The sequence below is a fragment of the Miniopterus natalensis genome, chromosome 2, assembly GCF_054644295.1.
Source record: "Miniopterus natalensis isolate mMinNat1 chromosome 2, mMinNat1.hap1, whole genome shotgun sequence".
Lineage (NCBI taxonomy): Eukaryota > Metazoa > Chordata > Mammalia > Chiroptera > Miniopteridae > Miniopterus > Miniopterus natalensis.
The window spans coordinates 146,360,221-146,373,702 of NC_142082.1; the positions used below are offsets into that span (position 1 = coordinate 146,360,221).

Here is a 13,482-nt window from a genome sequence, read left to right on the forward strand (position 1 = left end):
CAGAAAGGGATAAATGAGAAGTTAGGGGGAAACTATCAAATGAATTAAAAAAAAAAAAGAATCACATAGGCAAAAAGTTAAATAGAAACCTCTCCCGTAGTTTAGAATCTTTCTTTTTCATGGGAAAGATAGGGGCATGCAAATTTGATTGTTTTTAAGAGAATGGTTTTTGCTCTTGTTGCTTTGCTTTTGTTTAATCGCTGAAGGCTGGTTTGAAATTCAGTGATTGCCAGAGGGTTGAGCATAAATGTCCATCAAAACTATGATGAGCAGTAAACTCTGCCCCCTCCTCCTGCCCCCTCCCCCCTCCCTTCCCGCCCCTCCCCCTGCACCTCTGCTTTCCTTCCAGCAAGGGGAAGTGGACTGCTGGCCCCTGCCCTGCCCGGAGGTGGAATGCGAATTCAGCGTTTTCCCAGAGGGGGAGTGCTGCCCACGCTGTGTCACCGACCCTTGCCAGGCTGACACCATTCGCAATGACATCACCAAAACTTGCCTGGATGAGATGAATGTGGTCCGCTTCACTGGCTCCTCGTGGATCAAACAAGGCACCGAGTGCACTCTCTGCCAGTGCAAGGTAAAGCCCTGAAATTCAGGTGGGGAGCACTTGGCCAGCTGCTCCCAGAGCTCATAGAGGTTAATGCGCTTCACCTGGCCAATGGGAAGCATTTTCTTTCCTATTTATTGTGCAAAGAGAGGTGGGAGAAGTGGTAATCAGCTTTGTGAGTGCCAAGGCTCAATGTCCTGTGCTTCCTGCAAGGAACACACAGGGAGCAGGAGGTGTGTGGCCAGGAACCAGAGTGATCAGTTATTCCTATCAGAACAGAAACAACCTACTTAAATTGCCCTAAAGTAGCTAACTATACACATATTTTTTTAAAAAAAACGCCTACAACGTCAAACTTCATGTTTCTCTTTCATAACAGAACACAATATTATTTTATTGATTTTTATCTGGGCCTTTTACGAGGTTTGTAAGGTATATCGACGAAGCAGATATATTACATTTTCCAAAGTAGGAATCAATAAGGCAGAAACGGGCATATTTCTTTGTTTGTTGTGATCAGTTAGATTGCGCTGACAATTTTAAGATCTGTTATTTAGCATATTTTATTCCTACGGTTGGGCGAAAATCATTATAAAGATTTTTCTTCTTATCATAAGAAAAGAGCATTTTGCCTATTCAGTAAGAATGAAAACACAGATAATGTAGACATACTATACAGAGTTCACAGATAGTGACAAATTGAAAGCATTCTACTTTGATTATTGTTTGCACAAACATTTGACTTAGCGGTCATTGTTCTTCATAGTCATAATTTTTTAATGAGCACTAAAGCTAAGTAAAACGTCTGAAAGACTTAACAGCAACAAGGAAGCAAAAATGTCCGATTTTTCCCAGCATAGCACAGCCAGATATCTGCAACAGCTCTGGTTGTTTAAGTGAGCATTTCCATTTAAAAACAGTTTTCAATAGAGCCATTTAATTCAGATTCAGTTAGTACAAATTCTTACCCGAGTGGTTTGATGTAACAGGACAAAGAAATATTAAATGCTTTAAGCCTTAAGATACTCTTATCTATTTCAAACCAAAATTTGCAATTTGTCAATCAAGCAAAGTTTTTTGAGTGTATATTTAATGCTGTTTTTTGAAAGGACACTGGCAAATTTGAAAGGTACTACTACTAAAAAAGTTACTAATAATATACGCAATGTAGTTTTTATATATATGTAATTGAGTACATTTAGCAGTTCATATCTAGAAACTTCAGCATTAATGACCACTAGGGAAATACTTTCTGATCTAATTACTAAATAGAATTGAGTCCCCTTACAATCTTAATCTATTAGATTATTGTTCTGAGCAGTGACAACAAAAATATATACCAGGTAATGGAATGAAACACCAAGTATAGCTCAGACAGATACTTCCAATAAGAAAAACGCATTCAGTAACAGGCAGAAAAACATCAGCGTGTTTTCCGGGGAAAGAGCTTGAATGAGCCTGTCATTCGCTGCTTTATAAACAGCTACTAGGATATTTTGGCTCATGGTGGGAATATATTCCAGAAAGTGCATTTTGGCATTAAACTCATTTCTTGTCAGGTAAGTGCTGATTCTGAGAAGCCACTATTTGATGCTGTTTTCCTTTCCTCTTCTTATTAAACAGGAGTTGTCAGAATATGCACAGCTTTATCAGATTTATCCCAAATACTTATTTTTGTTATGTTTATTTTGTGTTCTTTTAAAAATAAAATTTATGCAAGACAGCCTCCAGGTATGGCACTGGAGGTGAGCACTCACCACTTGGTGCTTTCGGAGCACCGTGTTTCTCTCTCTGCCCTACCCCTCCCGGCTCGTCCACTGTAGTCAGTGAGTAAACTGCGTGGGGTGCTGTGCTGGGAGCAGGGTCCAATGATGAGCAGAAACACACGGATTATTCCTGGAAATGGTTGCCTGGCATCTTACTATCTAGAGCTGTGCTGTCCCAATACAGTAGTCGGGAGCCACGTGTGGCCATTTAACTTAATTAAAATTAAGTAAAATTCAAATTCAGTTTTTCAGTCAACCAGCCACATCTCAATGCTCAGTGGCCACATGTGGCGCGTGGCTGTCATACTAGCAGCACGTTCAGAGAAGGTGCCTATCGTCCCCCCAGTTCCCTCGGACAGGGCGGGTCTAGAGGTGAAGAGAGCATACGGAATCAGAGCCGGCACTCAATAAATATTGACCGCTATTGTTGGTAGTGGAGTAAAAAGACATTCATTAAGCCATGAAACAGATAACGACATTACAAACTGTGATGGATGCTCTGAAGGCCACACAGCTTGCCAACCAGTTACTTCCTGAGGAAATGGCCTTGGAAAGGCGATCTGAGGAATTAGGAGTTAGCTGGATGGAACAGGGAAATATTTTTCCTGTCCCTTTTTAAAGATGTCTTCGAATTTAATTTGCTTAGGTCAAAAAAAAAAAAATGTTTCCCCTGCTCAGACGTTAAACTTTTGAGTCAAAAATGAAGGACTAAGGTTGCCTCCCCTAAATCTAGAGGTCGCACCTCCCGTGATGGGTCAGGGCGCTTTCAGGCAATTACGCTCTGAGCTCCAAACAAAAGGGGGCTGTATCTAGTTGAGAAAGAGAGAGGAGAGATTAGAGGGCCGTTTCCTTTCATAAATAAACACTGAGCAGGACACTTTGGAAACTGTAAACTGGGGGGACACTTTTAACTCCTGAGGAGAGCCTAGTTGTAATACTGAAATAACTGAGATATAGAAAAAATTAGAGTTTTATGAAGACGAAGCCCCTAACTTCCTAGATGCTGCCTTCATCTGTCAGAAGCAGCAAATTTAAAGTGTTGAAAGTGGACCTCTGTACCAACATTAGAATAGATAACTAGATCTATCTACGGAAACAAATATCCCATAAATGGGCAACATTAAAATGAAGACTTAAATAGATGATCAGGAGAGCTTAGCAAATCAATAGAGAAGGGAGTATTCTATAAATATCTGAATGACTGGACAACAATTTGACAAAAGTAATTTTATATGCTATTATATATAAAAATAAATTCCATGTGGAAAAATTATTAAATATTAAAAATAAATCAAAGCAAAGAAAATATGATTAAATATTTATCAAAATTCTAGAAGAGAGATTCCTTTTCTAACTTAGAAGTCATAAAATATACCTCAAAGAAAAGTTAGAGCTTCTGTAGATAAACAAAGTTAGCAAAATAGAAAGTCAAAACTGGAGACTGGAAAAACATTTTCAGCAGATATGACTTCTTTATTAGATTAAAAACATACAAATTATAAGAAAAATGCTTATTTCCCCATAAATAAATCAGCAATGGATGAATAAACAATTCATTAAAAATACAGCTATTAAAAAAGAGGAAATCTTTCAGCCTTCAAATAGTTGAAACAAATGTAAACTAAAATAATGAATCATTTTCCCATGAAAAATATTTCACAATAATTTCCAGTGCTGACAGAGATGTACTGGAATTCTTATGCACTGTTAGGGACATTGGAAAATACATGTCAACAGTCCACACATACACCTCCTTGCCAGCTCCCTGTTCCCACACAAATATTTTTGTCCTGTTAATCCCAGTTTTGAGAATCTGAACTAAAGAAATAATCTAAAGTATGCAACAAGCTCTACGCATGACAATATTCACCTCAACATTATTTGTCATGTAGAATCAAAATGCCCAATAGAAAAATGGTCAAATAAGTTATAGTAACTCTATGTGATGCACTATATCATGTTATATTATAGTTATACATCCCATGTAATTATATGATTATATTATTCAGCCATTGAAGTACTAACAATGCTTATAATAAAAATTGAGATAAAATATGTGTGTGATTACATTTGCACTTTGATTGCAAGAAAATTGAAAAAAAAAAGAAAATGAATTCTAAGAAGGCATACTAAAATATCAGTAGTTGTGGGATTGTAAAATATATATCAATTATTTAGATGTAGGTTATTTACGTGTGTATATTACATATACAAACATTATATATACATATATTATATCTATAATCTATATAATTTATAAACAGATGAATTAATTCATTAATAATATAAAAAATGTTGTCACCCTGATGAACTTAATTTAAAAAAGAAGGCATATTTTTTAAAACAAAACAAAATATAATAAATGATATAAAATTTAAATAAATAAATAATAAAGAAATATATTGAATATAAATAATATTTAAATGTATTATACATCATACATATACTATATGCAAATATATTACTGTATATTAAAAGGGGACTGTCTTCTAATCTTGATTCTTAAATTCTTTAGCATGTCAAGAGTGACAGTGACCTCCTTAATAATAAATATAGCCAGAAATAACAGGGTGTTGAGGAAACTTACTGTATTGCTATGTAAAAATAAGTAGTCTTTATAATTATGACAGTAGGTGGTTACTATTCTTACTAGTCAGGCTAAGTTTTAGTAGATCAGTTTTTCTTGTCGTTTTTATCAAGGTAATATTTATTACAGTGAAATGCATAATTATTGTGTGTATAATTTGATGAGTTTTATAAATCAAAACATAGAATATTTCCAACACTCTATTGAGTACCTTTGTGTCCCCTTCCAAGCAATTCCTACTTCCCATAGGAAACCTCAATTTGATTTCATTATAATAGATATATTTTGCATATTTAAAAATTTCACATAAGTGGAATCACACAGTATGCACTCTTACATCTTCTGGTGAATGGACTGTTTCATCGCTACATAAGGTCCCTCTCTTTGGCAAGGCTTCTAGACTTGAACTTACTTTTGTCTGGTATTTACTTAGCCACACAGTATATTGTTCTGATCAATCCACTTTCAACCTAGCTACAGTTTTATATTTAAGTGCATTTTCATAGATGATGCATAATTAATTCTTACTTTTTTATCCAGTGTGACAATCTCATTCTTTTGATTTAAGTGTTTAGTCCATTTACATTAAATGTTATTTTTGATATTGTGGATTGACAGCTACCATTTTGCCATTTGTTTTCTACTTGTCCCATATATTTTTATACTCCTATTTGTCCATTCCACCCTTCTTTTTGGTTATTTACATTTTTATATTGTAAATAATCTATTTTAATTGTTCTTTTGAATTTTTAACTCAAACTATATTATTATTTTAGCTCTTGGTCTAAGGATTACAATATATTATTAATTTATTACAATATAATAAGATTTCATATTATACTACTTCATATAAAATGTAAGAACTTTGGAATATTATTTCATCCCCCTAGGTTTATAATTATATACACTGCAAACTCTAAAATTCTGTGTTATATATTTTGCTTACAACAGTCAAATATCTTTTAACAAAATTAAAGGGGAATTTTTGCTATATTTTATATATATTCACATATTTACCACCTCTGGTGCTTTTAATTTCTTCTCACATGTGAGTCTCCGTCTGATGTCATTTCCCTTTAGCTGGAATAGCTTTCTTCAGCATTTTCCATATTGCAGATCTACTTGTAACAAATTCTCTCAACTTACACTTACCTAAAAATGTCTTGCCCTGGCTACCACGGCTATGTGGTTAGAGTGTCGGCCCACGGTCAGAGGGTTGCAGGTTCGATTCCCACTCAAGGGCATGTCCCTGGGTTGCAGGTTCACCCCCTGCCCTAGGTCGGGCCATGCGGGGGGCGACAAGTCAATGTGGCTCTCTCACATCGACGTTTCTCTCTCTCCCCCCCCTCCTCCCTCCCACTCTCTCTAATAAGGCAATGGGAAAAATATCCTCAGGTGAGGATTAACACACAAAAAAGATCTTTCTTTTTGAAGATGTTTTTTCTAAATTTAGACTTCAGGATTGGCTGTTTGTTCCTAGCGCTTTAGAGGTGATATTCCATTTTTTTCTAGTCTCCATGTTCTCTGATGAGGCTTCAGCTTTCATTTGCATTTTTTCCCTTGTATGCAATACTTCTTTCACAGTTTTCTCTCTTTGTATTTTAGAAGTTTGACTATGATCCATTTAGGTGTGATTTCTTTGGGGGGGCTCTTTACCCTCTTTGGTGTTTTGGGGCTTTTTCAGTACCTAAATTGATGTTCTTTCTCCAAATTTAAGAAAACCCTGGCCACTGTTTCTTCAAATATTTTGCCTGCCACGTTTTCTCCCTTTCATTCTTTGGGGATTCCAACTGTGTATGTTATACGATTTAAGGCTATCCTAATGGTCGCTGAGGGTCTGTAATTATTTCAACATTTTTCCTCTTTGTTTTAAAGATTGGATGATTTCTATTATTTTGTTTTCAAATCTGCTGACTGTTCCTTTTGTCATGTCTAACCTGTTAAGTGCATTTAGTATTTCAGATATTTTACTTATTTCAGATATTGAACTTTAAAGTTTCAAAATTTCCATTTAATTCTATGTATAGTTTCATTTCTCTGCTGAGACTTACCATATTTTTTTTTCGTTATGACTATCTTTATTTGCATCTTCAAACGTTATAATAGATACTTCCCAGTCTTCGTCGGCTAATTACACCATCCTCATTATCTTGGGTCATTTCTATTCACTACATTTTCTCTTGATTAGAAGTCACCTTTTCCTGTTTTCCTTTACATGTCTCATACTTGTTATGGCTTACTGGAAATCATAAGCGCCTGTGTTCTATTAGATTCCTCTGAAGACTGTTTTCGTTCCAGCAGGTTGCAAGCTACTGGCCAGTCGCCTTCCATTTAAGGAGGCTTGGCTTTGCTCTGGTTAGGTGGATCTAGTCCAGATTTACCCGGTTCTAGGTTGAATCTCTTAATCTTGAGGCATTGTTTTGCTCCCATTCATGGCCCTTTGGGGCTTTCAGTGGAAAGCCTGATTTATTTATCAATCAGCACCTGAAATTTCTGCTCAGATCTTTCAACCTTCAAGCTGTGACTCTGCTTATTTAGTCTTCTCTGCGATTCAAAACCAGCCAAAGGTTTGAGGGATGTTCATATGCTGATGCACTTGCTTCTTTCTAGATATTGCCTTTTGAATTTCCAGCTATTCCAACAACCCTAAAAATTGTTCTTTGACATCCCGGGCCTATCAGATCGTGGCTTTCTGCTTGAATTACATTATCCTAAGATGCATAGTCTAGGGAGTGCCCCAGGGAAATGCCAAGTAAAAATGAATCTCACACAGTACATGTCCCTTCTTTCAGAGATTGAAACCCCTCTGCATCTCTCTGCTGTTGGTCACTCTCCATTGCTTCAAATAGTTATTTTTATATTTTGTCTAGATTTCATAGTTATCTGTAGGAGGGCTAGTCTTTTATAAGCAATGATGCCATTTCTGAAACCAGAACCTCAATGGGATATTTCATTAGAATCTTTAATATCTTTCATGTGTGAACTATGTTTCATTAATTGATGAGCTTCCCACTGACACAGTTTGTAGAGTATTTATCTTGTTATAGCAGAACATATTGATATGGAATAAGAAAAATATTCCTGGAAGATTTTGAAAAATATACAGCCCCTTTCTAAAAACGTGCTCATGAAAACCATAGTAATGATTTCTTTTGTATAGAGTTCCAGTGCTAGTTTCACATGCTCAGTGGCAAAAGGCTCCAGAAATTTCCTGACTCTCTTTATGCTCAAAAGCCCTGAAATTTGAGGAACTGATACTCTCAGGCACTGGTACACAGCTCATTTCACTGGTCAATGGATTGGGAAAGAGCACGTAACCAGGTTATGGTCAGAAAGTCTGTCTCCGGGCATCATGACAAAGCTTCGTAATGCCTCTAGAGACCCAAGAGGTGGTCGAGACTCTCTTGCTGTGAGAATGAGAGCTCTGCTTAATAACAGTTTATAAAGAGAGAGGATGAGGTGAACTGGATAATCTTCTTGGATACAGCCTGGATTTTTCCTCATTTGGTGTACTTCAACAAAGCCTGGAGCATCAAACTCCTTTCTTTTTTACTTCTTATCTTATAGGAACAGACACTTTAGACTTTATCAGATTAAAGTATAATACATTCTCAATAATCTAAAGTTGGTTATTGAGAGAAAACGTCAAATAGGATGAGTTTTAAAGTCGGACTCATCTGACTTTTAATTTCAGCTGTACCATTAATTAGCTGTGTGATTTTTGGATATGATATTTAAACTTCCTAAACTTCAGTTTTGAATCTAAAAAGTGTGCCTATTAATAGTAAACCTGCTGGGAATGCTGTAAGGTTGATAATGTATTTAAATTGCCTGCCCGGTTGGGCATAGCTCAGCGGTTGAGCATCAACCTAAGATCCAGGCGATCGGGGTTTGATTCCCGGTCAGGGCACATGCCCGGGTTGCTGGCTCTGTCCCCAGTTGGGGGCGTGCAGGAGGCAGCCGATCAGTGAGTCTCTCATCATTGATGTTTCTATCTCTCTCTCGAATCAATAAAGATGTATTTTTTTAAAAAATAAATAAAAATAAAGTGCCTGGCAAAAGGCCTGACAGAGTACGTGCCCATGCAGTAGAGGGATATTATCATCTTACCATTATAGTAACAGTATCAATCATCATTGTTTGTTAGCTAATTGAGGAAAGTAAGTGTGCAAGGAATTAAAAGAATAAGATATGATTCCATTGTGTATATGTAGCACAACTTTTTTATCCACTTGCCTGTTGATGGCCGTAAAAAAGAATGAAATCTTACCATTTGCAACCATGTGGATGGACCTAGAGGGTATCATGCTAAGAGAATTAAGCCAGATAGAGAAAAACAAATACCACATGATTTCACTTATATGTGGAATCTAAAAAACAATAAACAAACAATCTAGAAACAGACTCATAGACACAGACTGATGGTCGCCAGGCGGGAGAGGAGTAAGGGGGGCTGGGCGAAAAGGTGAAGGGATTAAGAAGCACAAATTGGTTGTTGCAGAACAGCCATGGGATGTAGAGTGCAGCATAGGGAATATTGTCAATAATATTGTAATCATCTGTATGGGGCCAGGTGGGTACAAGATTTATCAGGATGTCACTTAGTAACTATATAATGTCTATCACTGGGTTGTACACTTGAAACTAATATAATATTGTATGTCAACTGTAATTGAAAAAAAATTTAAATAACAAGAATAAGATACAAAAGTTTTCTTTTTTTAATACACTATATTATTTTGGTACTTTGTTATAAAAACTGTGCATTTTGGCCCTTCCTTGCCTACTCTTCTTTCTTCATTCCTATACTGTTTTCTTCACCAATTTAAAGTTCTCTTTTAGTTTCTTAGCTACACAGAACTCTGTTCACTTCGGCGCCTCACTCATCCCTTCCCTGTGCCTTCGGCCTGCCTTTCCGCATCGCTGTTTTGAGGTCTTGGTTTAAATATCACTTTTACAGAGAAGTCTCCCCTCACCACCCAATCTAAGTAGCCAATCTTCTATCACACTCGTGACACCACCTAGTTTGTTTCTTTCCTAGCACTTTTCATAATTTTTTATTGTATGTTTGCTTGGTATTTATTAGTTTTCTCCCCCCTCAAAAAACTGTAAGCCCTGCCCTGTGAGGGTGGTGGCCATGTCTGCTTTAGTCTTCAGTATATTAAAGACTCAGTATACTCAATACCTATTTTGTGAATAAATAAATACAAGAACACATGTGATCTAAGAGGATGCCATAAGGTAAATAAAGCTATCCTATAATTTGCCACAAATAACGACATAATTACTTCTGCAATAGTACAGACCTGGAACGTGATTGGGCCCTTGAACCTCCAGTGGTGCAGAAATAACAAATAAACCGTACAGTTATGTTTGTGTGTGCCAATCAATAATTGTATTTACTAATGGCTTAAAAATTCATACCATGCTTTTCTCCCTCCCCCCTTTTTTTTTCTAGAATGGCCACATCTGTTGCTCAGTGGATCCACAGTGCCTTCAGGAACTGTGAAGTTAACTGTCTCACGGGAGATTACTGTTTAAAGAATGTTCTTTCATTAAAAAGACCAAAAAAATAAAAAATAAAAAAGTTAAACCTTAAAGTGGATGATTTGTGGGCAGCTAAGTGCAGCTTTGTTAATAGCTGAATGAACTTTCAATTATGAAATTTGTGAAGCTTGAGAAAACCAGAATAGGAAAATTCTTGGGGCAAAACTAGAGCGGAATTCTGCTGCTGCTGTGTCTGACATCCCCACGCGCAGAACGGGTGTGGGCCACACACCGTGACCTCATGACCCCTGGACACAAGCCCGAGCCAGCAGAGCTCTGAAAGCCTCTAGCTTCTCCGGTGCAGAACATTTTCCTCCAGATCAGAATCTTCACGAGTCAGTTAGGTTCCTCACTGCCAAAACTAAAATGCAAGGCAGTGAACGAATTATATTTTCAGAAGCAAAGCAAAGAAGCTCTAACGTGTTAATGTACAGTATACACTCTGAAAAGCAACCTGACACAAGTTATTGTAATGATAAAAATAATGCACAGGCATGATTACTTAACATTTTCTAACAGGAAAAGTCATCCCTGTTTCCTTGTTTTACTGCACTTAATCTTATTTGGTTGAATTTGTTCAGTATAAGCTCGTTCTTGTGCAAAAGTAAATAAATATTTCTCTTACCTTATAACGTGTCCAAGTGTCTTTTTTAATGTGTTCCTTTTTCCCACAGATTCTTTAACACACAAATTGCTTTCTAGTTCTGCTGATGAAATTCCCACCATGCTGTTTTCAAACTGAAAGGTGGTTTTCACTAAATTAGATGCCTACATGGGAGGGGGGTGGTGAATACCTTTATTCTATCTCTCCAATCACCTTTTCTGTCCTGCTCTGTATCCTGGGGGCTGATGTATCTATCTAGACCATAGTAATGGATTTTTGGCCTCTGGATTCTGGTTTGGTTTGACCAATGGAGACCACTGGCAGGATATCAGAAGGAGGTCAAGTTCAGGAATTTAGTCTACAGGCTGTCTTTCTGCCAGGTCACCATTATGATTAGCCGTGTCACCTTACTGAAGGCTACATCCCTTGACAGGTGGCCCTCTCTGTTCAGCTACCCTCTCAGGGCTCTGATAACTTCTATTTGCTTCTTGTGGCTTAAGGATAGGGACAACTCTGGTTGATTTGTCCTCAGGAGGTACCTGCTCTATTTCTTGCTGGTTTCTTATTTTCTGTCACATCTTTATAAATGGTCCCTTTGTTAAACTCTGGTTAATTAGCCGGCTTGAGTCTGCCATCTGCTCCCTGCCAGGACTCTAACTGAAACACACAGGAGGGGAGGAGAGGAGGGTTGTGAATGTCTTCAAGAATTGATCCGTCACATTTCGATATAAAAATTTAAAGAATCCCAATGTTAGGAGAAATTATGACATTACATGTTAAATTTTTGATGCACTAGAATCTCAGGAAGAAAAAAGTAAACTGGCTGATACCCAATAGAGATGGTTAATTCAATATTGCCTATTCATGTATTGCTCTAGGGTAAAAGGAATAAAAATATTATCAAATTAAATTTCAGTTGCATAGAAACTTTTTTCTTTAAAGAAAAAAAATGAAAGCAGATAGGATATGACCAGCACAAGCTACAGAACTGATAAAGTGGCTATTACCTATCCCTTCACTATTGCTATGGAAACAACCTAACACGAGCTGAGCTGAAGGGTAATTTATAAACATCTTAATACTTCAGCATGTATAATATTCATTGACTGTGTGAGCTCAAGTATCTGTCTATATTCCTTGGATTTATCATAAATGATTTTTTTCTGCAGCCTTTTTATATTTAAAATTTCATCAGAGCATAAGGTTTATTTTTGTCACCTGTTATTTACTATGGGAAATAGCAATACCCTCCAAGAGGGTATTAATTTGAAGTTTTTCCCACGTGATTAAATTTTTTTGTATATAGGTCTGGAATTTCATATTACATCTTCCTGAAAAAATATATATGTTTTGCTTTTATGAGGAGAGGAAGAAATTGTGTGTGTGTGTGTGTGTGTGTGTGTACATACGCACACTTGTGATCTGCACCCACATGCTTGTATAGATTCATCACTGAGATATTATATGCCCTTTGAAAGAAGCAGCAAGGCTGAAATTGCATATTATCAATGCATTATAAATCTGTGTAGGGCTCTGAGCACTTCAGTGGCTCACAGACCCTGGTTTCTATAGACTGCTGAAAGCAAATAAACCTCATAACGTTGAGAAGAAAGGAGACGGAAGAATACAAGATTATGTTCTTCCAAGGACCATTAAAGCAATGAATGTGTTTAGATCGAATATTTTCCCCTTCGGGGTTTATCCCATAAATAATAGGTCCTCAGGAGAATTACTGTTTACCCCGGCAAGCAGTAATCAATTGCTTCTTAAGAACTTTGTTCCTTGAAAAAGAGGTGGTTAATACCCTATTTTTTACTCTGGAGATAATTGGCAAAATGCCATGGTTGAATTATGCCGGTGGTGTGGGAAAGTGAAAACTAAGAAGCATGAATTTAATTTGGGGGCATTTGACTCTTTTAAGAGCAGCCCTTGGTAGAAATGGTCTTTATTGCATTTCCTTTATTTCCTTTCCTGAATCAAAAGGCACACAAGTGTGTACCTCTGATTCTTTGGTAATTCATATATGGTAACCCCTATTCTTCATCTCTCTTCCAAACGACTGCCACGTTGCCGGTTCCCTTTCGTGCTGGTAAAGAGCACGGTGGGCTTGTCCGATTATTCTGTAATATCGTGAACTCCTTTTACCCCCCAATAGCTTGTTTTCTATCGCCAAAGTTGAGACACCTATCGTTGCCTTGAGAAAATGAATGGCATATTGAGGCTCTAAAACAGCAATCAATACTCTGGGTATTGGAGTCCAGAGGTTATTCAGTTGAACAACGCCGAGGTTACATGCACTGAATAAAAAATAAGCTGCAATTCCCTCGGCGTTGCCTGGCCTATCCCAGGGCAGCCTAGCCAGAGGCCCTCCCACGGTCAGCGGGCCCCACCCGCACCTCCACGCTCCCATCCTGGGGCTCTGGCGCCAAGCATG

The 13,482-nt window shown here is 37.3% G+C and overlaps 1 protein-coding gene across 2 annotated transcripts in view; it reads left to right on the forward strand.

The window, feature by feature from the left end:
* Positions 1-11,076, forward strand: part of NELL2 (neural EGFL like 2) — a 285,918-nt gene extending 274,842 nt beyond the window's left edge. For both annotated transcript variants that reach the window (XM_087814712.1, XM_087814711.1), the window contains exons 20-21: positions 350-574; positions 10,356-11,076. In XM_087814712.1, coding sequence (XP_087670838.1) covers positions 350-574; positions 10,356-10,406 — 276 coding nt within the window. In that variant the 3' untranslated portion in view covers positions 10,407-11,076. The remainder of the gene's footprint in view (positions 1-349; positions 575-10,355) is intronic.
* The last annotated feature ends 2,406 nt before the right edge of the window (positions 11,077-13,482 follow it).